The following is a 24,174-nucleotide window of genomic DNA, read 5'->3' on the forward strand; positions in this document are numbered from 1 at the left end:
CAGTCGACAATAGGTTATGGCCTATATCACAGTGTGTCTGTGTTGACTAGACAGCAGTAATGGCCTATATCACAGTGTGTCTGTGTTGACTAGACAGCAGTAATGGCCTATATCACAGTGTGTCTGTGTTGACTAGACAGCAGTAATGGCCTATATCACAGTGTCTCTGTGTTGACTAGACAGCAGTAATGGCCTATATCACAGTGTCTGTGTTGACTGGTCTATATCACAGTGTGTCTGTGTTGACTAGACAGCAGTAATGGTCTATATCACAGTGTGTCTGTGTTGACTAGACAGCAGTAATGGTCTATATCACAGTGTCTGTGTTGACTAGACAGCAGTAATGGCCTATATCACAGTGTGTCTGTGTTGACTAGACAGCAGTAATGGTCTATATCACAGTGTGTCTGTGTTGACTAGACAGCAGTAATGGTCTATATCACAGTGTCTGTGCTGACTAGACAGCAGTAATGGTCTAAATCACAGTGTCTGTGTTGACTAGACAGCAGTAATGGTCTATATCACAGTGTGTCTGTGTTGACTAGACAGCAGTAATGGCCTATATCACAGTGTTGACTAGACAGCAGTAATGGCCTATATCACAGTGTCTGTGTTGACTAGACAGCAGTAATGGCCTATATCACAGTGTCTGTGTTGACTAGACAGCAGTAATGGCCTATATCACAGTGTCTGTGTTGACTAGACAGCAGTAATGGCCTATATCACAGTGTGTCTGTGTTGACTAGACAGCAGTAATGGCCTATATCACAGTGTTGACTAGACAGCAGTAATGGCCTATATCACAGTGTCTCTGTGTTGACTAGACAGCAGTAATGGCCTATATCACAGTGTCTGTGTTGACTAGACAGCAGTAGAAAACTGAAAAAAGGAATGGAAAAATGAACCTGTAAAGTTATTCTGTGTTGTGCTTTTCTCACAGCTCAGATCAGTCTTACAACAGAGGACCTTGAGCAATACTCTCCGACACTGACACACCAGTAACCTATCCTCTGCAGCGAGGTCAGTCGGTATACTATGTATAGATCTTCATTCCAACTTAGTGTGCCTATCCCATGACTCATAACAAGTATCGATTTATAAACTTGATATTTTAATTACAAGAGAGCCTATAAGATTAAATGTTCGTTTCAAACGGGGGGGGATTATACTTTGTGTATGGTATTACCGTTTTACTTGATAGGGATTTTTTAAAATATATATATATATATATTTTTTTTTACCTTTATTTAACCAGGCAAGTCAGTTAAGAACACATTCTTATTTTCAATGACGGCCTGGGAACAGTGGGTTAACTGCCTGTTCAGGGGCAGAACGACAGATTTGTACCTTGTCAGCTCGGGGGTTTGAACTTGCAACCTTCCGGTTACTAGTCCAACGCTCTAACCACTAGGCTACCCTGCCGAATAACCTACCAGTTGGAGACATTAGTTTCAGGATAGAGGTGTGTCTGTTTTTATGTGACTGTAATTATGGCATTGGTCGTGGCGCCTCCTTGTCTGGTCACCTCCTCTGCTGAGTTCAGTGGTAAGGCTGACAAGATGGCTCCGCATTGGACAGCAGCTGTCTTACAGGCTCCTGACCAATTCTGCTTCTATCTCCAGCCTGCTTGGAGTTTGCCGAAAGGCACCTAAAGGACTCTCAGACCATGAGAAACAAGATTCTCTGGTCTGATGAAAACAAGATTGAACTCTTTGGCCTGAATGCCAAGCGTCACATCTGGAGGAAAGCAGGGACAGCTCATCACCTGGCCAATACCATCCCAACGGTGAAGCATGGCAGCTGCAGGGACTGGGAGAATAGTGAGGTTCGAGGGAAAGATGAATAGAGCAAAGTACAAAGATGAAAACCTGCTCCAGAGTGCTCAGGACCTCAGACTGGGGCGAAGGTTCACCTTCCAGCAGGACAACGGCACACAGTCAAGACAACGCAGGAGTGGCTTCGTGACAAGTTTCTGAATGTCCTTGAGTGGCCCAGCCAGGAGGTTGAAAAGATTTGGCATGGGTCCTCAGATCCTCTGATCTTCAAAGTTCTACTGCTGCACCATCGAGAGCATCTTAACTGGCTGCATCACCGCTTGGTATGGCAACTGTTTGGCATCAGACCACAAGGCGCTACAGAGGGTAGTGCCTACAACCCAATACATTACTGGGGCCGAGCTCCCTGCCATCCAGGACCTTAATACCAGGCGGTGTCAGAGGAAAGCCCTAAAAATTGTAAGAATCCAGCCACCCAAGTCATACTGTTCTCTTTGCTACCAAACGGCAAACGGTACCGATTTACCAAGTCTGGAACCAACAGGATCCTGAACAGCTTCTACCCTCGAGCCATAAGACTAAATAACAGAGCATGATGTAAGTGGTAACAATAATTTATTCCAATAGCATAATTATTGTTTGACACTTTCATTTTGTTTCTCATGCGGAGTCATGGCACAGTAGGCTATTTACTGTGTGTGGATTGACAACTGAACAGCAAGTGTTGACTAGTTTTATAAAAGGTATATAAAAGGTATCAAACTGAATAAAGTCGATCTCCTATTAGCCCTCTGCCTAAATCATTCAGCTTGGTTATTATGTCCATGGTATCACTTCTGGACAAGTAAAACCAAATGATTTCTTAGGTTTCATAAGATGTCGGGGCTTGTCCCAGACAGTCTCGTCAGTCCGTGAGAGAGACGTTCATTTTGGCTCCCTAATTCGCATAGGCTACTGGTAGACCGAGGCTTTGTGACGATTATCTGCAGATCAGTTATGAAGAGGGTGAATCATCACTACAGGAACAATAGGGAGGCAGAGGTAGAGCCTCATTCTGGTCCAAATATGTTTTTATTGACCTTTTCAAGTAGGGAATCAACTAAATATGTTGAATAGTAGAAAGAGGAGGAAGGGAAGCCCTACTAAGGTACACAATAGTACATGTTGGTAGACAGAAGGTGCTCTTTGGTAAAAGGGGTGAATTGGTCATCAAAAAGAAAGGAGGACTAAAGCCCTCTTCATATAATTAATTAAAATGCCTGTATTTGTATGGAATATATAGAATAGAAAAGGAAGAGGCAAATCAAAGAAAAACCCACACCAAACTTAGACAGGAAGTAAACCAAAATGTGCTGCAAAAACAAAAACAGCAAAATCAGATTTGTTTTTCAAGAAATCAAGTGGGGAGAGGCAACCTAAAGGTGTTGACTCTCCACATGTATCAAGACAACAGGAGCACTGGGCCAGACACTCTTAAATAGCACCTGGGCCAGACACTCTTAAATAGCACCTGTGCCAGACACTCTTAAATAGCACCTGGACCAGCACAGGTGAAACACCTTCCCACTAAGGAGATGGACAAGCCAGCACAGGTGTAACACCACCTGACTAACGAGGTGACACCAATCGGGTGCGCCCTACGTGCTAACAAGCTCTACGTGCTAACGTCCAAACCTCAAAACATAAAAGGAAAAACCAAAGCCTGTCACACTTTCCTCCTTCAGGCAACAAATTTATGCTGTATTTTGTTGGACAAGTTTCCTCATCACCAACTAAACAACATAATGAACTTATGAATAATAATGAACGTTTATTCTTAAATGTGTCGCATTCTCCAATGTAAACATAGTGTCTACTGGCTGTTGACATTTTTTTTTTTTAAATCTCTTAACTTTTCAAAATGATTCCACCGATCCGATAACCCCTCAAAGTGGATGGCAGTGACAAACTCTACCACAAAGTGGATGGCAGTGACAAACTCTACCACAAAGTGGATGGCAGTGACAAACTCTACCACAAAGTGGATGGCAGTGACAAACTCTACCACAAAGTGGATGCCAGTGACAAACTCTACCACAAAGTGGATGGCAGTGACAAACTCTACCACAAAGTGGATGCCAGTGACAAACTCTACCTCAAAGTGGATGGCAGTGACAAACTCTACCTCAAAGTGGATGGCAGTGACAAACTCTACCACAAAGTGGATGCCAGTGACAAACTCTACCTCAAAGTGGATGCCAGTGACAAACTCTACCTCAAAGTGGATGCCAGTGACAAACTCTACCTCAAAGTGGATGGCAGTGACAAACTCTACCACAAAGTGGATGCCAGTGACAAACTCTACCACAAAGTGGATGCCAGTGACAAACTCTACCTCAAAGTGGATGGCAGTGACAAACTCTACCACAAAGTGGATGCCAGTGACAAACTCTACCACAAAGTGGATGCCAGTGACAAACTCTACCACAAAGTGGATGGCAGTGACAAACTCTACCACAAAGTGGATGGCAGTGACAAACTCTACCACAAAGTGGATGCCAGTGACAAACTCTACCACAAAGTGGATGCCAGTGACAAACTCTACCACAAAGTGGATGCCAGTGACAAACTCTACCACAAAGTGGATGGCAGTGACAAACTCTACCACAAAGTGGATGGCAGTGACAAACTCTACCACAAAGTGGATGGCAGTGACAAACTCTACCACAAAGTGGATGCCAGTGACAAACTCTACCACAAAGTGGATGGCAGTGACAAACTCTACCACAAAGTGGATGGCAGTGACAAACTCTACCACAAAGTGGATGCCAGTGACAAACTCTACCACAAAGTGGATGGCAGTGACAAACTCTACCACAAAGTGGATGCCAGTGACAAACTCTACCTCAAAGTGGATGGCAGTGACAAACTCTACCTCAAAGTGGATGGCAGTGACAAACTCTACCTCAAAGTGGATGCCAGTGACAAACTCTAACACAAAGTGGATGGCAGTGACAAACTCTACCACAAAGTGGATGCCAGTGACAAACTCTACCTCAAAGTGGATGGCAGTGACAAACTCTACCTCAAAGTGGATGGCAGTGACAAACTCTACCTCAAAGTGGATGGCAGTGACAAACTCTACCACAAAGTGGATGCCAGTGACAAACTCTACCTCAAAGTGGATGCCAGTGACAAACTCTACCACAAAGTGGATGGCAGTGACAAACTCTACCACAAAGTGGATGCCAGTGACAAACTCTACCACAAAGTGGATGGCAGTGACAAACTCTACCTCAAAGTGGATGCCAGTGACAAACTCTACCACAAAGTGGATGGCAGTGACAAACTCTACCACAAAGTGGATGCCAGTGACAAACTCTACCACAAAGTGGATGGCAGTGATATCAAATTTGCATCAATCCACAAAAAGGATGGCAGTGACAAACTCTACCACAAAGTGGATGCCAGTGACAAACTCTACCACAAAGTGGATGGCAGTGACAAACTCTACCACAAAGTGGCAGAATGATATCATGATTTATTTGCATCAATCCACTGGGTATTATAAAGCTGCGATATGTAACCATGCCAAATTCACATAGAAATATGTGTTATAGATCTGTCAATCTCATTGAGAGCCAGTCTAAGAAGCGGCAGATCTGTTCTGTGTGTGCTATTTCTATGCTTCCTGTCCTTAAAGTTTCATCTTTGCATCTTTTACTTTAGTTCTTTCTACACCAGTTGGTTTATAGCCAATCATTCGTTACTCATTGTGTATTTATTCCTTTTGTGTTTTTTCTATTTGCATTGTGGGTAAGGACCTGTAAGTAAGCATTTCACTGTTAGTCTACACCTGTTGTTTACCAACCATGTGATAAATAACATTTGATTTGATTTCACTTGATTTTTTTGTTGTTGATTTTTTAAAAATTGTACCTTTTATTTAACCAGGCAAGTCAGTTAAGAACAAATTCTTATTTTCAATGACGGCCTAGGAACAGTGGGTTAACTGCCTGTTCAGGGGCAGAACGACAGATTTGTACCTTGTCAGCTCGGGGATTTGAACTCGCAACCTTCCGGTTACTAGTCCAACGCTCTAACCACAAGGCTACCCTGCCACCTCTACACTCTAACCACTAGGCTACCCTGCCGCCTCTACACTCTAACCACAAGGCTACCCTGCCACCTCTACACTTTAACCACTAGGCTACCCTGCCTCCTCTACACTCTAACCACTAGGCTACCTGCCACCTCTACACTTTAACCACTAGGCTACCTGCCACCTCTACACTCTAACCACTAGGCTACCTGCCACCTCTACACTCTAACCACTAGGCTACCTGCCTCTTCTACACTCTAACCACTAGGCTACCCTGCCACCTCTACACGCTAACCACTAGGCTACCCTACCGCCTCTACACTCTAACCACTAGGCTACCCTGCCACCTCTACACTCTAACCACTAGGCTACCCTGCCACCTCTACACTCTAACCACTAGGCTACCCTGCCACCTCTACACTCTAACCACTAGGCTACCCTGCCACCTCTACACTCTAACCACTAGGCTACCCTGCCACCACTACACTCTAACCACTAGGCTACCCTGCCGCCTCTACACTCTAACCACTAGGCTACCTGCCACCTCTACACTCTAACCACTAGGCTACCCTGCCACCTCTACACTCTAACCACTAGGCTACCTGCCTCTACTAACCACTACACTCTAACCAACCACTAGGCTACCTGCCACCTCTACACTCTAACCACTAGGCTACCTGCCTCCTCTACACTCTAACCACTAGGCTACCTGCCACCTCTACACTCTAACCACTAGGCTACCTGCCACCTCTACACTCTAACCACTAGGCTACCTACCACCTCTACAGTCTAACCACTAGACTACCTACCACCTCTACACTCTAACCACTAGGCTACCCTGCCACCTCTACACTCTAACCACTAGGCTACCTGCCACCTCTACACTCTTACCACTAGGCTACCTGCCTCCTCTACACTCTAACCACTAGGCTACCTGCCACCTCTACACTCTAACCACTAGGCTACCCTGCCACCTCTACACTCTAACCACTAGGCTACCCTGCCACCTCTACACTCTAACCACTAGGCTACCCTGCCACCTCTACACTCTAACCACTAGGCTACCCTGCCACCTCTACACTCTAACCACTAGTCTACCCTGCTGCCCCTACACTCTAACCACTAGGCTACCCTGCCACCTCTACACTCTAACCACTAGGCTACCCTGCCACCTCTACACTCTAACCACTAGGCTACCTACCACCTCTACACTCTAACCACTAGTGTACCTACCACCTCTACACTCTAACCACTAGGCTACTCTACCTCCTCTACACTCTAACCACTAGGCTACCTACCACCTCTACACTCTAACCACTAGGCTACCTGCCACCTCTACACTCTAACCACTAGGCTACCTACCACCTCTACACTCTAACCACTAGTGTACCTACCACCTCTACACTCTAACCACTAGTCTACCCTGATCACACATGAGCATGGCGCCTGCCATGACCAGAGCTGTAAAGTACTTAAGTAAAAATACTTTAAAGTATTACCTTCTTAAATGTATTATATATTGTATATATGTTGTATATATATATTATAGTATTACCTTCTTAAATGTAAATGTAAATGTACTTAAGTAGTTTTTGGGGGTATCTGTACTTTACTATTTTATATTTTTGCCAACTTTTACTTCACTACATTCCTAAAGAAAATAATGTTATTTTTTACTCCATACATTTTCCCTGATACCCAAAAGTACTCGTTACATTTTGAATGCTAGCAGGACAGGAAAAAGGTCAAATTTACACACTTGTCAAGAAAACATCCCTGGTCATCCCTACTGCCTCTGATCTGGAGGACTCACTAAACAGAGAACATCCCTGGTCATCCCTCCTGCCTCTGATCTGGAGGACTCACTAAACAGAGAACATCCCTGGTCATCCCTACTGCCTCTGATCTGGAGGACTCACTAAACAGAGAACATCCCTGGTCATCCCTACTGCCTCTGATCTGGAGGACTCACTAAACAGAGAACATCCCTGGTCATCCCTACTGCCTCTGATCTGGAGGACTCACTAAACAGAGAACATCCCTGGTCATCCCTACTGCCTCTGATCTGGAGGACTCACTAAACAGAGAACATCCCTGGTCATCCCTACTGCCTCTGATCTGGAGGACTCACTAAACAGAGAACATCCCTGGTCATCCCTACTGCCTCTGATCTGGAGGACTCACTAAACAGAGAACATACCTGGTCATTCCTACTGCCTCTGATCTGGAGGACTCACTAAACAGAGAACATCCCTGGTCATCCCTACTGCCTCTGATCTGGAGGACTCACTAAACAGAGAACATCCCTGGTCATCCCTACTGCCTCTGATCTGGAGGACTCACTAAACAGAAAACATCCCTGGTCATCCCTACTGCCTCTGGTCTGGAGGACTCACTAAACAGAGAACATCCCTGGTCATCCCTACTGTCTCTGATCTGGAGGACTCACTAAACAGAGAACATCCCTGGTCATCCCTACTGCCTCTGATCTGGAGGACTCACTAAACAGAGAACATCACTGGTCATCCCTACTGCCTCTGATCTGGAGGACTCACTAAACAGAGAACATCCCTGGTCATCCCTACTGCCTCTGATCTGGAGGACTCACTAAACAGAGAACATCCCTGGTCATCCCTACTGCCTCTGATCTGGAGGACTCACTAAACAGAGAACACTTAGTCATTCCTACTGCCTCTGGTCTGGAGGACTCACTAAACAGAGAACATCCCTGGTCATCCCTCCTGCCTCTGATCTGGAGGACTCACTAAACAGAGAACATCCCTGGTCATCCCTACTGCCTCTGATCTGGAGGACTCACTAAACAGAGAACACTTAGTCATCCCTACTGCCTCTGATCTGGAGGACTCACTAAACAGAGAACACTTAGTCATCCCTACTGCCTCTGGTCTGGAGGACTCACTAAACAGAGAACATCCCTGGTCATCCCCACTCCTGCTCACTCTGATCCCCACTGCCTCTGATCTGGACTCACTAAACAGAGAACATCCCTGGTCATCCCTACTGCCTCTGATCTGGAAGACTCACTAAACAGAGAACATCCCTGGTCATCCCTATCTGCCTCTGATCTGGAGGACTCACTAAACAGAGAACATCCCTGGTCATCCCTACTGCCTCTGATCTGGAGGACTCACTAAACAGAGAACATCCCTGGTCATCCCTACTGCCTCTGATCTGGAGGACTCACTAAACAGAGAACATCCCTGGTCATCCCTACTGCCTCTGATCTGGAGGACTCACTAAACAGAGAACATCCCTGGTCATCCCTACTGCCTCTGATCTGGAAGACTCACTAAACACACATTCTTCATTTTAAAATTATACCTGAGCGTTGGAGTGTGCCCCTGGCTATCCGTCAATATATAAAAATAAATAAATAAGTATCAATAATTATGCCGTCTGGTTTGCTTAATATGGTTTATACTTTTACTTTTGATACTTGAGGTTATTTAAAACCAAATACTTTCACTTTTACTCAAGTCGTATTTTACTGGTTGACTTTCACTTTTACTCAAGTCGTATTTTACTGGTTGACTTTCACTTTTACTTGATTCATTTTTATTGAGCGATTTTTACTTTTACTCAAGTATGACCATTGAGTACTTTTTCTTGACATCCTATCTGACAGATCAGCTGAGCCACAAGCAGGTCACAGTCTCAACTCTACAGTCACATTCCTCTATTACTCGAGCTGGCGTCACGTGACCTGATGCTCTGAGATGGAAACTCATTTTGAGCCTCCATTATTTCAACACCAAGTCAGTGGAGAGCCTGTGAAACCAGACTGCTACTAGACAGACAGACAGAGAAGGGGTGAACGAGTGGGAGAGGACAGGAGAGTAGACTCACAGCTGTGTTTTTCTAGGACTCTGTAGAGGGCTGGGGGGGGTTCGATAGAGAGAGAGAGAGAGAGAGAGAAAAGTATTTTACTAATTTCCTGTGAAAGTCAGAGTGGCCTCAAGGCTCAAACTAATCATTTGTAGAATTCAATTTTTGCAAAGGAAGTTGGGAATGTACAGTGGCCATGTGAGGAATGAATAGGGGCGAGGGCTAGGTGTCAAGTGATGATGGATACGACTTGTCTCATCGCCGCAACTCCCCTACGGACTCGGGAGAGGCGAAGGTCGAGAGCCGCGTGTCCTCTGAAACACAACCCAACCAAACCGCACTGCTTCTTGACACAATGCCCACTTAACCCGGAAGCCAGCCGCACCAATGTGTCGGAGGAAACACCGTACACCTGGCAACCGTGTCCACGTGCACTGTGCCCAGCCCGCCACAAGGGGTCGCTAGTGCGCGACGGGACAAGAACATCCTGCCGGCAAAACCCTAACCCGGACGACACTCCCGGTCGCGGCCGGCTACGACAGAGCCTGGACTTGAACCCAGAGTCTCTAGTGGCACAGCTAGGTGTTGGTATCTCTGTAATATTTCATGGCGGGAAATGATTGTTTTTCTAAAATGGTCCTTTTTTACAGATCCAGACGTTTGGATTGGAGGCACCATGCAGAACAGTGGACGATCTCACAAGTGGAGTTGTCATGGCCCAGGTTCTACAGAAAATGTAAGTGTCAATTTATATATATATATATTTTATTTATTTTTGTTTACTTTTTAACTGCTGGAAATAAGTTTTGTGAAACCATTAAGCCAGCGTTGTTGCCAGGCGTTGTTGCCAGGCGTTGTTGCCAAGCGTTTTGTAGCCAGGCGTTTTGTAGCCAGGCGTTGTTGCCAGGCGTTGTTGCCAAGCGTTTTGTAGCCAGGCGTTTTGTAGCCAGGCGTTGTTGCTGTGTCTTTCTCTTGTATGTGACCACTTACCTTTCTCTCCTCCAGAGACATTGTGTATTTCACTGACAACTGGATCAGTAGGATCAAGCCCGAGGTGGGAGATAACTGGCGGCTAAAGGTATAATGATGATGATGATGATGATGATGATGATGATGATGATGATGATGGTGGTTTTAATACACTGTCTTTATGTGTTGCTGCCATCTCCTCTAAAGCCCTTGTCAGTGCCACAGTCCCAATGTCACCTCTTCCCTCGTCCTTTTCAGATCAGTAATCTAAAGAAGGTGTTGAAAGGTATACTGGACTACAACCAGGAGGTCCTTCAACAGCAGATCAATGACTTCACCCTGCCAGACATCAACCTGATAGGAGAACACTCAGACGCTGCAGAGCTGGGCAGGATGCTGCAACTCATACTAGGCTGTGCTGTCAACTGTGAGCAGAAACAAGGTCTGTCGGTCGGCTCAGCATGGGCTAAGACGTCTCTATAGGCTGTCTCTGTTGTGTCTCTGAAGAAGCGCTCATGATTGTTACTATTGGTTGTTATTGTGCACGGCCCGGGTCCTCGATCCTGGACGGGGCACGGCCCGGTCCTCGAGTCTAAACCTAGTGTGTTCAACTCTTTCACTATGAGGTCCAGAGCCTGCTGGTTTTCTGTTCTACTTGATCATTAATTTCATCCACCTGGTGTCCCAGGTCTAAACCAGTCCCTGATTAGAGAGGAATCCCCCACCTGGTGTCCCAGGTCTAAATCAGTCCCTGATTAGAGAGGAATCACCCACCTGGTGTCCCAGGTCTAAACCAGTCCCTGATTAGAGAGGAATCACCCACCTGGTGTCCCAGGTCTAAACCAGTCCCTGATTAGAGAGGAATCCCACACCTGGTGTCCCAGGTCTAAATCAGTCCCTGATTAGAGGGGAATCACCCACCTGGTGTCCCAGGTCTAAACCAGTCCCTGATTAGAGGAGAATCACCCACCTGGTGTCCCAGGTCTAAATCAGTCCCTGATTAGAGAGGAATCACCCACCTGGTGTCCCAGGTCTAAACCAGTCCCTGATTAGAGAGGAATCACCCACCTGGTGTCCCAGGTCTAAATCAGTCCCTGATTAGAGAGGAATCACCCACCTGGTGTCCCAGGTCTAAATCAGGCCCTGATTAGAGGGGAATCACCCACCTGGTGTCCCAGGTCTATATCAGTCCCTGATTAGAGGGGAATCAACCACCTGGTGTCCCAGGTCTATATCAGTCCCTGATTAGAGGGGAATCACCCACCTGGTGTCCCAGGTCTAAACCAGTCCCTGATTAGAGAGGAATCACCCACCTGGTGTCCCAGGTCTAAACCAGTCCCTGATTAGAGAGGAATCACCCACCTGGTGTCCCAGGTCTAAATCAGGCCCTGATTAGAGGGAATCACCCACCTGGTGTCCCAGGTCTAAATCAGGCCCTGATTAGAGGGGAACAAAGAAAACAATGTGGTGGAACTGGCTTGGAGGTCCAGAGGTTTGAAGGGTCTAGACAGTGTCCAGAGTTGAGGTTTGAAGGGTCTAGACAGTGTCCAGAGTTGAGGTTTGAAGGGTCTAGACAGTGTCCAGAGTTGAGGTTTGAAGGGTCTAGACAGTGTCCAGAGTTGAGGTTTGAAGGGTCTAGACAGTGTCCAGAGTTGAGGTTTGAAGGGTCTAGACAGTGTCCAGAGTTGAGGTTTGAAGGGTCTAGACAGTGTCCAGAGTTGAGGTTTGAAGGGTCTAGACAGTGTCCAGAGTTGAGGTTTGAAGGGTCTAGACAGTGTCCAGAGTTGAGGTTTGAAGGGTCTAGACAGTGTCCAGAGTTGAGGTTTGAAGGGTCAGTGTCCAGAGTTGAGGTTTGAAGGGTCTAGACAGTGTCCAGAGTTGAGGTTTGAAGGGTCTAGACAGTGTCCAGAGTTGAGGTTTGAAGGGTCTAGACAGTGTCCAGAGTTGAGGTTTGAAGGGTCTAGACAGTGTCCAGAGTTGAGGTTTGAAGGGTCTAGACAGTGTCCAGAGTTCAGTTGAGGATGTGTTTTAAGATGAGAGACTTCCAGTTTATCTTCAACATTCAACATCTCAAGGCTTCGTCACGCTCAGTTGTTGTCATGGTGTATCTGAGCTTCTTAGACTGAACATGTAGTCATTCACTCTGTCTCTCTCTCTCTGCACTTCTAGAGAACATCCAGACCATAATGATGCTGGAGGAATCTGTTCAACATGTTGTCATGACAGCCATTCAAGAGGTAGGCCTTTGTAAACATTTGAAAGGACTTTGTGCTTGACTCGAGATGCATTTCCTGCATCCTCATATGACACGTCCTACACTGTGTAGGGTCTCCATGTGTTGTAACTGATGACATCACACTGTGTTGGGTCTCCGTGTGTTGTAACTGATGACATCACACTGTGTAGGGTCTCTGTGTGTTGTAACTGATGACATCACACTGTGTAGGGTCTCCATGTGTTGTAACTGATGACATCACACTGTGTAGGGTCTCCGTGTGTTGTAACTGATGACATCACACTGTGTAGGGTCTCCATTTTGTTGTAACTGATGACATCACACTGTGTAGGGTCTCCATGTGTTGTAACTGATGACATCACACTGTGTAGGGTCTCTGTGTGTTGTAACTGATGACATCACACTGTGTAGGGTCTCCATGTGTTGTAACTGATGACATCACATTGTGTAGGGTCTCCATTTTGTTGTAACTGATGACATCACACTGTGTATTATCTCCATGTGTTGTAACTGATGACATCACATTGTGTAGGGTCTCCATTTTGTAACTGATGACATCACATTGTGTAGGGTCTCCATTTTGTTGTAACTGATGACATCACACTGTGTATTATCTCCATGTGTTGTAGCTGATGAGCAAAGAGTGCCCAGTTATTGGAGGAAATGAATCGTACGCTGACATCGATAGACAGGTAAGGTGATACGATGTTCCAGAGAATGTTTATATCTTAAGAACTACCCATCCCGGATCCGGGAGAATTGTCATCAACTACACTAATTAGCATAGCTCAACAGTCAAAAAATATTACTAGAAAATATTCATATTCGTGAAATATAGTGAAACACAGCTTAGCCTTTTGTTAATCACCCTGTCATCTCAGATTTTGAAATGATGCTTTACAGCCAAAGCTAGACAAGCGTTTGTGTCAGTTTATCGATAGCCTAGCATAGCATTATGTCCAGCTAGCAGCAGGAAGCTTGGTCACGAAAATCAGAAAAGCAATCAAATGAACCGTTTAACTTTGATGATCTTCGGGTGTTTTCACTGACGAGACTCCCAGTTAGACAGCAAATGTTCCTTTTGTTCCATAAAGATTATTTTTATACCCAAAATACCTCCGTTTGTTGGTCACATTATGTTCAGAAATCCACCTGTCACAACAACGCCCCCAAAAAATTTAAATTATATCCATAATATCGACAGAAACATCGCAAACGTTTTTTATAATCAATCCTCAAGGTGTTTTTCAAATATCTATTCGATAATATATCAACCGGGACAATTGGCTTTTCAGTAGGAGCGAGAGGAAAAATGACTACCTCTGTCTTTTACGCAAGAATCACTCTGAGAGCCCTCAGCTGGCCACTTACGCAATGTAGTCGTTTACGCTCATTCTTCAACATAAAGGCATGAAACTACGTCAAAATGCTGTAGACACCTTAGGGAATACGTAGAAAAAGGTTGATATCCCTTTCAATGGCCAATAGGGGTGCATAGAAAGACACCGGTTTCAAAATAAGAGGCACTTCCTGATTGGATTTTCCTCAGGGTTTCGCCTGCAATATCAGTTCTGTTATACTCACAGACAATATTTTGACAGTTTTGGAAACTTTAGAGTGTTTTCTATCCTAAGCTGTCAATTATATGCATATTCTAGTATCTGGTCCTGAGAAATAGGCGGTTTACTTTGGGAACGTTATTTTTCCCAAACTAAAAAATGTGCCCCCTAGTTTCAAGAGGCTAGAAATAGTATGTGAACCCTCTGGAAAAGTGGTCATCAAATTTGATCTCATCTTCACAGTCTGCTTAAACTAATAACACTATTGTATTTTTCTCATCTATATTGAATATATCATTTAAACATTCACAGTGTAGGTTGGAAAAAGTATGTGAACCCCCCAAGGCTAAAACTTCTCCAAAAGCTAATTGGAGTCAGGAGTCCTCTAACCTGGAGTCCAATCAATGAGACGAGATTGGAGATGTTGGTTAGAGCTGCCTTTCTCTATAAAAAAACACTCACAAAATGTTGAGTTTGCTATTCACAAGAAGCATTGCCTGATGTGAACCATGCCTCGAACAAAAGAGATCTCAGAAGACCTAAGATTAAAGAATTGTTGACTTGCATAAAGCTGGAAAGGTTTACAAAAGTATCTCTAAAATCCTTGATGTTCATCAGTCCACAGTAAGACAAATTGTCTCTAAATGGAGAAAGTCCAGCACTGTTGCTACTCTCCCTAGGAATGGCCTTCCTGCAAAGATGACTGCAAGAGCACAGCGCAGAATGCTCAATGAGGTTAAGAAGAATCCTAGAGTCTCAGCTAAAGACTTAAAGAAATCTCTGGAACATGGTAACATCTCTGCTGACGAGTCTACGATACGTAAAACACTAAACAAGAATGGTGTTAATGGGAGGACACCACGGAAGAAGACATTGCTGTCCAAAAAAACCCATTGCTGCACGTCTGAAGTTTGCAAAAGAGCACCTGGATGTTCCACATCGCAGCGCTACTGGCAAAATATTCTGTGGACAGATGAAACTACATTTGAGTTGTTTGGAAGGAGCAAACAACACTGTGTGGAGAAAAAAAGATCATCAAAACCAACTGTAAAGTATGATGGAGGGAGCATCATGGTTTGGGGCTGCTTTGCTGCCTCAGGGCCTGGACTGCTTGCTATCATCAACGGAAAAATGAATTCCCCAGTTTATCAAGACATTTTGCAGGAGAATGTCCGCAAATTGAAGCTCAACAGAAGTTGGGTGATGCAACAGGACAACAACCCAAAAAGACAAAAGTAAATCAACAACAGAATGGCTTCAAAAGAAGAATAGTCTTCTGGAGTCGCCAAGTCAGAGTCCTGACCTCAACCCGATTTGAGATGCTGTGACATGACCTCGAGCGGTTCACACCAGACATCCCAAGAATATTGCTGAACTGAAACAGTTTTGTAAAGAGGAATGGTCCAAAATTCCTCCTGACCGTTGTACAGGTCTGATCCGCAACTATAGAAAACATTTGTTTGAGGTTATTGCTGCCAAAGGAGGGTCAACCAGTTATTAAATCCAAGGGTTCACATACTTTTCCCACCCTGCTCTGTGAATGTTGACACGGTGTGTTCAATAAAGACATGAAAACGTACAATCGTTTTGTGTGTTATTAGTTTAAGCAGACTGTGTTTGTCTGTTGTTGTGACCTAGATGAAGATCAGATCAAATGTGATGACCAATTGATGGAGAAACCCAGGTATTTCCAAAGGGATGTATATTAGAATAAGCAGTTGAAGTCGGAAGTTTACATGCACTTAGGTTGGAGTCAATTAAACTCATTTTTCAATCACAGTTAGGACATCTACTTTGTGCATGACACAAGTAACTTTTCCAACAATTGTTTACAGACAGATTATTTCACTGTATCACAATTCCAGTGGGTCAGAAGTTTACATACACTAAGTTGACTGTTCCTTTAAACAGCTTGGAAAATGTATGGAGAAACCCAGGTATTTCCAAAGGGTTCACATACTTTTTCTTGCCACTTTACAATAAACATGATTTTTGTGTATCAGCATTTATTTTGAATTTTTCCATGTCAATTCTGACGTATTCATTTTTATTTCCAGCTGAAGAAGACCGTGGAGGATCTGAACGACGCTCTAGTCACCAAGGAGGAGATCGCACAGAGATGTCACGAACTGGACATGCAGGTTGGCCTCCAGTTTTGGTTTAATTGCTTTATGTGAACAGGTGCTCGGACTCTGACTGCATTATTGTTAGTGAAGGCTACAGGTCTAGGTCATAGTTCGATCTAGAAGAAAAAGAAAGGCACACCTATTAAGACGAGGTGCTGGCTAGCGGAGTAGAAAACTGGAAAATAAAAGAGAGCCGCACACTCTAGGAGCTCGGTATAATATATACCCTGATGAAGACAGCTTGGCTGATGATATTATTACTATACCCCGATGAAGACAGCTTGGCTGTCGAAACGTTGGTAATTACATTTGTGCAGCTCTCTTTTATTTTCTAGGTCATAGTTCATCATGGTGTCCTGATCACGGGCTGCAAGTTTTGACGCAATATTGTTCTGAACGTTCGTTTTAGGACTGATGCCCACCTGAACGTTCGTTTTAGGACTGATGGAAAACCTTTTTGTCATCATTTTAACGTCGCCAGATTGTCTTTAGATGCAGTATAACGCTAGCTAGCTAGCTAGGTAGCTAATATTGAGGGGAGACCTCCAGATTTTAGCCGGCTAAAGTTAGCATTGCTAGCTATTTTTGACAAACTTCGCTAGCTAATGACAACATTGCCATCAGTCTAAAGTAGGAATTTGACGACATGCTAAATATTTGCTTACTTTAGCATCGTCATCCTATTTCCAGGTCGCTGTAGTGTAATTTAGACTAAACAATCGCTAGCCTCCATCTTTTCCATTCACCTGTTCTATTCTCCTGTCTGAAATGAACCTCCATTATTCTGTGCCTTGCTTTGAAGGCCTTCCATGTACAGGAGCATCAAGATAGACTGAGGTTAGAGTGTATTGAACTAGAAAAGAGGGTGAATTACACCTTTTTTTTTAAAAAATAAATTCCTAATTTCACTCAGTCCTTGTCGTTTTGGCGTGTGATTTGAAAGCCCTGGATTTGCAGTCTGCTTCTATAACATAGAGATCAGGCTCATTTTAACTGTGTCTGTGTTTCAGACAGGGTCCTAATCACTATACTGTGCACTACTGTTCACCAGAGCCTTATTGGCCAGCTGACCTGTCCACCTCAGTGCTGTGTCACCAAGCCACACCCACCCCGCCCGCCCAGACGTAATACTCCTCCCCCTTGCCCAAGTTTACTTCCTTGTACGTTACCCAGATGTTACAATGGCAGGAAGTGCTTGGTTGTTGGTCGGGGCAGGGGTGTTTTTTTGTCTCACGAAAGAGAATAAAGCTTTTAGAGAAACGTCATGCAGATTGGGGTATGGGGATTTCTCCTTAACAGATGGTCATTGGGGAGTTAACCTACCTGGTGTAACAGTATAACTTTAGTCCGTCCCCTCGCCCATACCCGGGCTCGAACCAGGGACCCTCTGTACACAGACAACAGTCACCCTCGAAGCATCGTTAACCATCGCTCCACAAAAGCCGCGGCCCTTGCAGAGCAAGGCGGAACCACTACTTTAAGGTCTCAGAGCAAGTGACGTCACCGATTGAAACGCTACCAGCTAACACCGCCGCTAACTAGCTAACCATTTCACATATGTTACACTGGCTGCCAACTGATAATGGACTCATTGATCCTCTATCCACCTAGGTGGAGATCCATGCATTCGCCAATACCTTTGCCAGTAAGGTAATGTGGCTGGAGAAGAGTTCTGTAAGAACTTACACTTTAGGATATCTGTATGGGGGCCAGAAGAAAACACATGTTTGTTGTTGAACTGGTGTTTTACAGTGCAGTAGGTCTCTGTTTTAGGGTTAGGTGTTTCACTGTGTGGTAGGTCTCTGTTTTAGGGTTAGGTGTTTCACTGTGTGGTAGGTCTCTGTGTTTTAGGGTTAGGTGTTTCACTGTGCAGTAGGTCTCTGTGTTTTAGGGTTAGGTGTTTCACTGTGCAGTAGGTCTCTGTGTTTTAGGGTTAGGTGTTTCACTGTGTGGTAGGTCTCTGTTTTAGGGTTAGGTGTTTTACAGTGCAGTAGGTCTCTGTGTTTTAGGGTTAGGTGTTTTACAGTGCAGTAGGTCTCTGTGTTTTAGGGTTAGGTGTTTTACAGTGCAGTAGGTCTCTGTGTTTTAGGGTTAGGTGTTTTACAGTGCAGTAGATCTCCGTGTTTTAGGGTTAGGTGTTTTACAGTGCAGTAGGTCTCTGTGTTTTAGAGTTAGGTGTTTCACAGTGCAGTAGATCTCCGTGTTTTAGGGTTAGGTGTTTCACTGTGCAGTAGGTCTCTGTGTTTTAGGGTTAGGTGTTTCACTGTGTGGTAGGTCTCTGTGTTTTAGGGTTAGGTGTTTCACAGTGCAGTAGGTCTCTGTGTTTTAGGGTTAGGTGTTTCACAGTGCAGTAGATCTCCGTGTTTTAGGGTTAGGTGTTTCACAGTGCAGTAGGTCTCTGTGTTTTAGGCTTAGGTGTTTCACAGTGCAGTAGGTCTCTGTGTTTTAGGCTTAGGTGTTTCACAGTGCAGTAGGTCTCTGTGTTTTAGGCTTAGGTGTTTCACAGTGTGGTAGGTCTCTGTTTTAGGCTTAGGTGTTTCACAGTGCAGTAGGTCTCTCTTTTATGGTTAGGTGTTTCACTGTGCAGTAGGTCTCTGTTTTAGGCTTAGGTGTTTCACTGTGCAGTAGGTCTCTGTGTTTTAGGGTTAGGTGTTTCACAGTGTGGTAGGTCTCTGTTTTAGGCTTAGGTGTTTCACAGTGCAGTAGGTCTCTGTGTTTTAGGCTTAGGTGTTTCACTGTGCAGTAGGTCTCTGTTTTTAGGCTTAGGTGTTTCACAGTGCAGTTAGGTGTTTCTGTGGTAGGTCTCTCTTTTATGGTTAGGTGTTTCACTGTGCAGTAGGTCTCTGTTTTAGGCTTAGGTGTTTCACTGTGCAGTAGGTCTCTGTGTTTTAGGGTTAGGTGTTTCACAGTGTGGTAGGTCTCTGTGTTTTAGGGTTAGGTGTTTCACAGTGTGGTAGGTCTCTGTTTTATGGTTAGGTGTTTCACAGTGCAGTAGGTCTCTGTTTTAGGCTTAGGTGTTTCACAGTGCAGTAGGTCTCTGTGTTTTAGGGTTAGGTGTTTCACAGTGTGGTAGGTCTCTGTGTTTTAGGGTTTGGTGTTTCACAGTGCAGTAGATCTCCGTGTTTTAGGGTTAGGTGTTTCACAGTGCAGTAGATCTCCGTGTTTTAGGGTTAGGTGTTTTACAGTGCAGTAGATCTCCGTGTTTTAGGGTTAGGTGTTTTACAGTGCAGTAGGTCTCTGTTTTAGGGTTAGGTGTTTCACAGTGCAGTAGATCTCCGTGTTTTAGGGTTAGGTGTTTTACAGTGCAGTAGGTCTCTGTGTTTTAGGGTTAGGTGTTTTACAGTGCAGTAGGTCTCTGTGTTTTAGGCTTAGGTGTTTCACAGTGCAGTAGGTCTCTGTGTTTTAGGCTTAGGTGTTCACAGTGCAGTAGGTCTCTGTTTTAGGGTTAGGTGTTTCACAGTGCAGTAGATCTCCGTGTTTTAGGGTTAGGTGTTTTACAGTGCAGTAGGTCTCTGTGTTTTAGGGTTAGGTGTTTTACAGTGCAGTAGGTCTCTGTGTTTTAGGCTTAGGTGTTTCACAGTGCAGTAGGTCTCTCTTTTATGGTTAGGTGTTTCACTGTGCAGTAGGTCTCTGTTTTAGGCTTAGGTGTTTCACTGTGTGGTAGGTCTCTGTGTTTTAGGGTTAGGTGTTTCACAGTGCAGTAGATCTCTGTGTTTTAGGGTTAGGTGTTTCACTGTGCAGTAGGTCTCTGTGTTTTAGGGTTAGGTGTTTCACAGTGTGGTAGGTCTCTGTGTTTTAGGCTTAGGTGTTTCACAGTGTGGTAGGTCTCTGTTTTAGGCTTAGGTGTTTCACAGTGCAGTAGGTCTCTCTTTTATGGTTAGGTGTTTCACTGTGCAGTAGGTCTCTGTTTTAGGCTTAGGTGTTTCACAGTGCAGTAGGTCTCTGTGTTTTAGGGTTAGGTGTTTCACAGTCTCTGTGTTTTAGTTAGGTCTCTGTCTCTGTGTTTTAGGGTTAGGTGTTTCACAGTGCAGTAGGTCTCTGTGTTTTAGGGTTAGGTGTTTCACAGTGCAGTAGGTCTCTGTTTTATGGTTAGGTGTTTCACAGTGCAGTAGGTCTCTGTTTTAGGCTTAGGTGTTTCACAGTGCAGTAGGTCTCTGTGTTTTAGGGTTAGGTGTTTCACAGTGTGGTAGGTCTCTGTTTTAGGCTTAGGTGTTTCACAGTGCAGTAGGTCTCTGTTTTATGGTTAGGTGTTTCACAGTGTGGTAGGTCTCTGTTTTAGGCTTAGGTGTTTCACAGTGCAGTAGGTCTCTGTTTTATGGTTAGGTGTTTCACAGTGCAGTAGGTCTCTGTTTTATGGTTAGGTGTTTCACAGTGCAGTAGGTCTCTGTTTTAGGGTTAGGTGTTTCACTGTGCAGTAGGTCTCTGTGTTTTAGAGTTAGGTGTTTCACTGTGCGGTAGGTCTCTGTTTTAGGGTTAGGTGTTTCACAGTGCAGTAGGTCTCTGTGTTTTAGGGTTAGGTGTTTCACTGTGCAGTAGGTCTCTGTTTTATGGTTAGGTGTTTCTCAGTGCAGTAGGTCTCTGTGTTTTAGGGTTAGGCGATTCAGTAGGCCTCTGTTTTAGGCTTAGGTGTTTCACTGTGCAGTAGGTCTCTGTTTTAGGGTTAGGTGTTTCTCAGTGCAGTAGGTCTCTGTTTTAGGGTTAGGTGTTTCAGTAGGTCTCTGTTTTCGTGCTAGGTTGCTTTATCAGCTGGTATGCTACATTTCACTTGAGCTTCCTGTTTTGATGAAGTCCTACACTGTAGTTATAACCACCATGACTGTTTCTGAAACACAACACAAATGCTTTACTTGTGTGTGTGTCCCACTACTACTTTTCTGAAAGCTTCTTTAATGAGGAGAATTGTGCTTACTGTGATATGTGGTTGTCCCACCTAGCTATCTGAAGATGAATGTACTGACTATGACTGGTCCACCTAGCTATCTGGAGATGAATGTACTGACTATGACTGGTCCACCTAGCTACCTGGAGATGAATGTACTGACTATGACTGGTCCACCTAGCTATCTGAAGATGAATGTACTGACTATGACTGGTCCACCTAGCTATCTGAAGATGAATGTACTGACTATGACTGGTCCACCTAGCTATCTGAAGATTAATGTACTGACTATGACTGGTCCACCTAGCTACCTGGAGATGAATGTACTGACTATGACTGGTCCACCTAGCTACCTGGAGATGAATGTACTGACTATGACTGGTCCACCTAGCTATCTGAAGATGAATGTACTGACTATGACTGGTCCACCTAGCTATCTGAAGATGAATGTACTGACTATGACTGGTCCACCTAGCTATCTGGAGATGAATGTACTGACTATGACTGGTCCACCTAGCTACCTGGAGATGAATGTACTGACTATGACTGGTCCACCTAGCTACCTGGAGATGAATGTACTGACTATGACTGGTCCACCTAGCTACCTGGAGATGAATGTACTGACTATGACTGGTCCACCTAGCTACCTGGAGATGACTGTACTGACTATGACTGGTCCACCTAGCTACCTGAAGATGAATGCGCTGACTGTAAGTCACTCTGGATAACAGCGTCTGCTAACTAACTGAAATATAAAACATTTGTGAAGTGAGTTTGTTCCTGCCATCACGCTGTTGAGAAGGCCACATAAAAGCTGCCCAGTTTACACTGTCCTGTAAGAGTTTTGCAGTTTGTTTTGCTTTTTGATTTTGAAATCAATTTGTGTGTTCATGAAAAAAAAAAAAAAAAGTTTTCCTGTGTTTTATGTTTTAAGAAACATGTTATGGTGTTTTTTTTGTAAAAACTGAACTAAATAGTAGATGGTTTGTTCAATGATATGAGCCTCTCGGAAATGTTTAAAGTTGACCGTATTGACGTGTTCCCCTCCCCCCCCCACCAGGTGGCAGCGCTACAGGAGGAGAGGGGTAGTCTCCTGGCTGAGAACCAGATCCTCATGGAGCGTCTCAACCAGTCTGACTCCATAGAAGACCTGAACAGCCCTGTAGGACGTAGACACCTGCAGCTGCAGACACAACTAGAACATCTCCAGGAGGAGACCTTCAGGTAACACTCTTAAAGTGGAGGGGTGGGGAGGGATGACCGGCAAACAGGTGGTGGCCTAGCTGGTTCTCTTCCCCATCCTTAAGAGCACAATGAACGACAATGAACATGGTGTGGATATGCGGTGGTGTAGGGATGTTATATGATGTAATGTTTTATCTTTAGTTCATTCATGTTGGTAATGTGTAAGCCGAGGAACACAAAAACTTCTCCACTACTGTCCCGTCTGTGGATAGGGGGGTGCTCCCTTTGCTGCTTCCTGAAGTCCACGATGATCTCTTTTTGTTTTGCTGACATTGAGTGAGCTGTTATTTTCCTAACAACGCACTCCGAGGGCTCTCACATCATCCCTGTAGGCCGTCTCGTCATTGTTGGTGATCAGGCCTACCACTGCTGTGTCATCCGCAAACTTGATGATTGAGTTGGAGGCGTTCTTGGCCACGCAGTCGTGGGTGAACAGGGAGTACAGGAGGGGGCTGAGAACACACCCTTGTGGGGCCCCAGTGTTGAGGATCAGCGGGGTGGAGATGTTGTTTCCTACCTTAACCACCTGGGGGGCGGCCCGTCAGGAAGTCCAGGTCCCAGTTGCAGAAGGCGGGGTCGAGACCCAGGGTCTGTAGTCAATGAACAGCATTCTTACATAGGTATTCCTCTTGTCCAGATGGGATAGGGCAGTGTGCAGTGTGATGGCGATTGCATCGTCTGTGGACCTACTGGGGCGGTAAGCAAATTGAAGTGGGCCTAGGGTGTCAGGTAGGGTGGAGATGATATGATCCCTAACTAGTCTCTCAAAGCACTTCAGGATGACAGAAGTGAGTGCTACGGGGCGGTAGTAATTTAGTTCAGTTACCGTTGCTTTCTTGGGAACAGGAACAATGGTGGCCCTCTTGAAGCATGTGGGAACAGCAGACTAGGATAAGGATTGATTGAATATGTCCGTAAACAAACCAGCCAGCTGGTCTGCACATGCTCTGAGGACGCGGCTGGGGATGCCGTCTGGGCCGGCAGCCTAGCGAGGGTTAACATGCTTAAATGTTTTACTTACATCAGCCACTGAGAAGGAGAGCCCATAGTCTTAGGTCGCGGGCCGTGTCGGTGGCACTGTATTGTCCTCAAAGCAAAGAAGTCTAGGTCACCCTCACCCATGGGACCTCTCTGCCTGGTGGCCAGCGGTCTAGGTCACCCTCACCCATGGGACCTCTCTGCCTGTGGGCCAGAGGTCTAGGTCACCCTCACCCAGCTGATTCAAGTGATCAAAGTTTGATGATGATGAGTTGGGGCAAAAACCAAAACGTGCACTTCTTTGGGTCCCAGGACCAGTTTTGGGAAACGCTGGACAATGGGTTTCGGCGCTCATCCATTGTAGACCACTCTCCTTCTGGGGTGGTAGACCCCTCTCTTTCTGGGGCGGTAGACCGGGTAAACCCCTCTCCTTCTGGGGTGTTAGACCCCTCTCTTTCTGGGGCGGTAGACCGGGTAAAC

The 24,174-nt window shown here is 45.1% G+C and overlaps 1 protein-coding gene across 1 annotated transcript in view; it reads left to right on the forward strand.

Annotated features, from left to right (window-relative positions):
• Positions 1-24,174, forward strand: part of hook3 (hook microtubule-tethering protein 3) — a 65,044-nt gene that overhangs the window by 14,935 nt on the left and 25,935 nt on the right. Inside the window, exons 2-8 of the mRNA XM_065006843.1 lie at positions 10,353-10,438; positions 10,708-10,780; positions 10,930-11,113; positions 12,841-12,908; positions 13,537-13,599; positions 16,524-16,607; positions 22,532-22,695. Of these exons, the coding sequence (XP_064862915.1) occupies positions 10,353-10,438; positions 10,708-10,780; positions 10,930-11,113; positions 12,841-12,908; positions 13,537-13,599; positions 16,524-16,607; positions 22,532-22,695 (722 nt within the window). The remainder of the gene's footprint in view (positions 1-10,352; positions 10,439-10,707; positions 10,781-10,929; positions 11,114-12,840; positions 12,909-13,536; positions 13,600-16,523; positions 16,608-22,531; positions 22,696-24,174) is intronic.

This window comes from Oncorhynchus nerka, linkage group LG22 (assembly GCF_034236695.1).
Source record: "Oncorhynchus nerka isolate Pitt River linkage group LG22, Oner_Uvic_2.0, whole genome shotgun sequence".
NCBI classification, from domain to species: Eukaryota; Metazoa; Chordata; class Actinopteri; order Salmoniformes; family Salmonidae; genus Oncorhynchus; species Oncorhynchus nerka.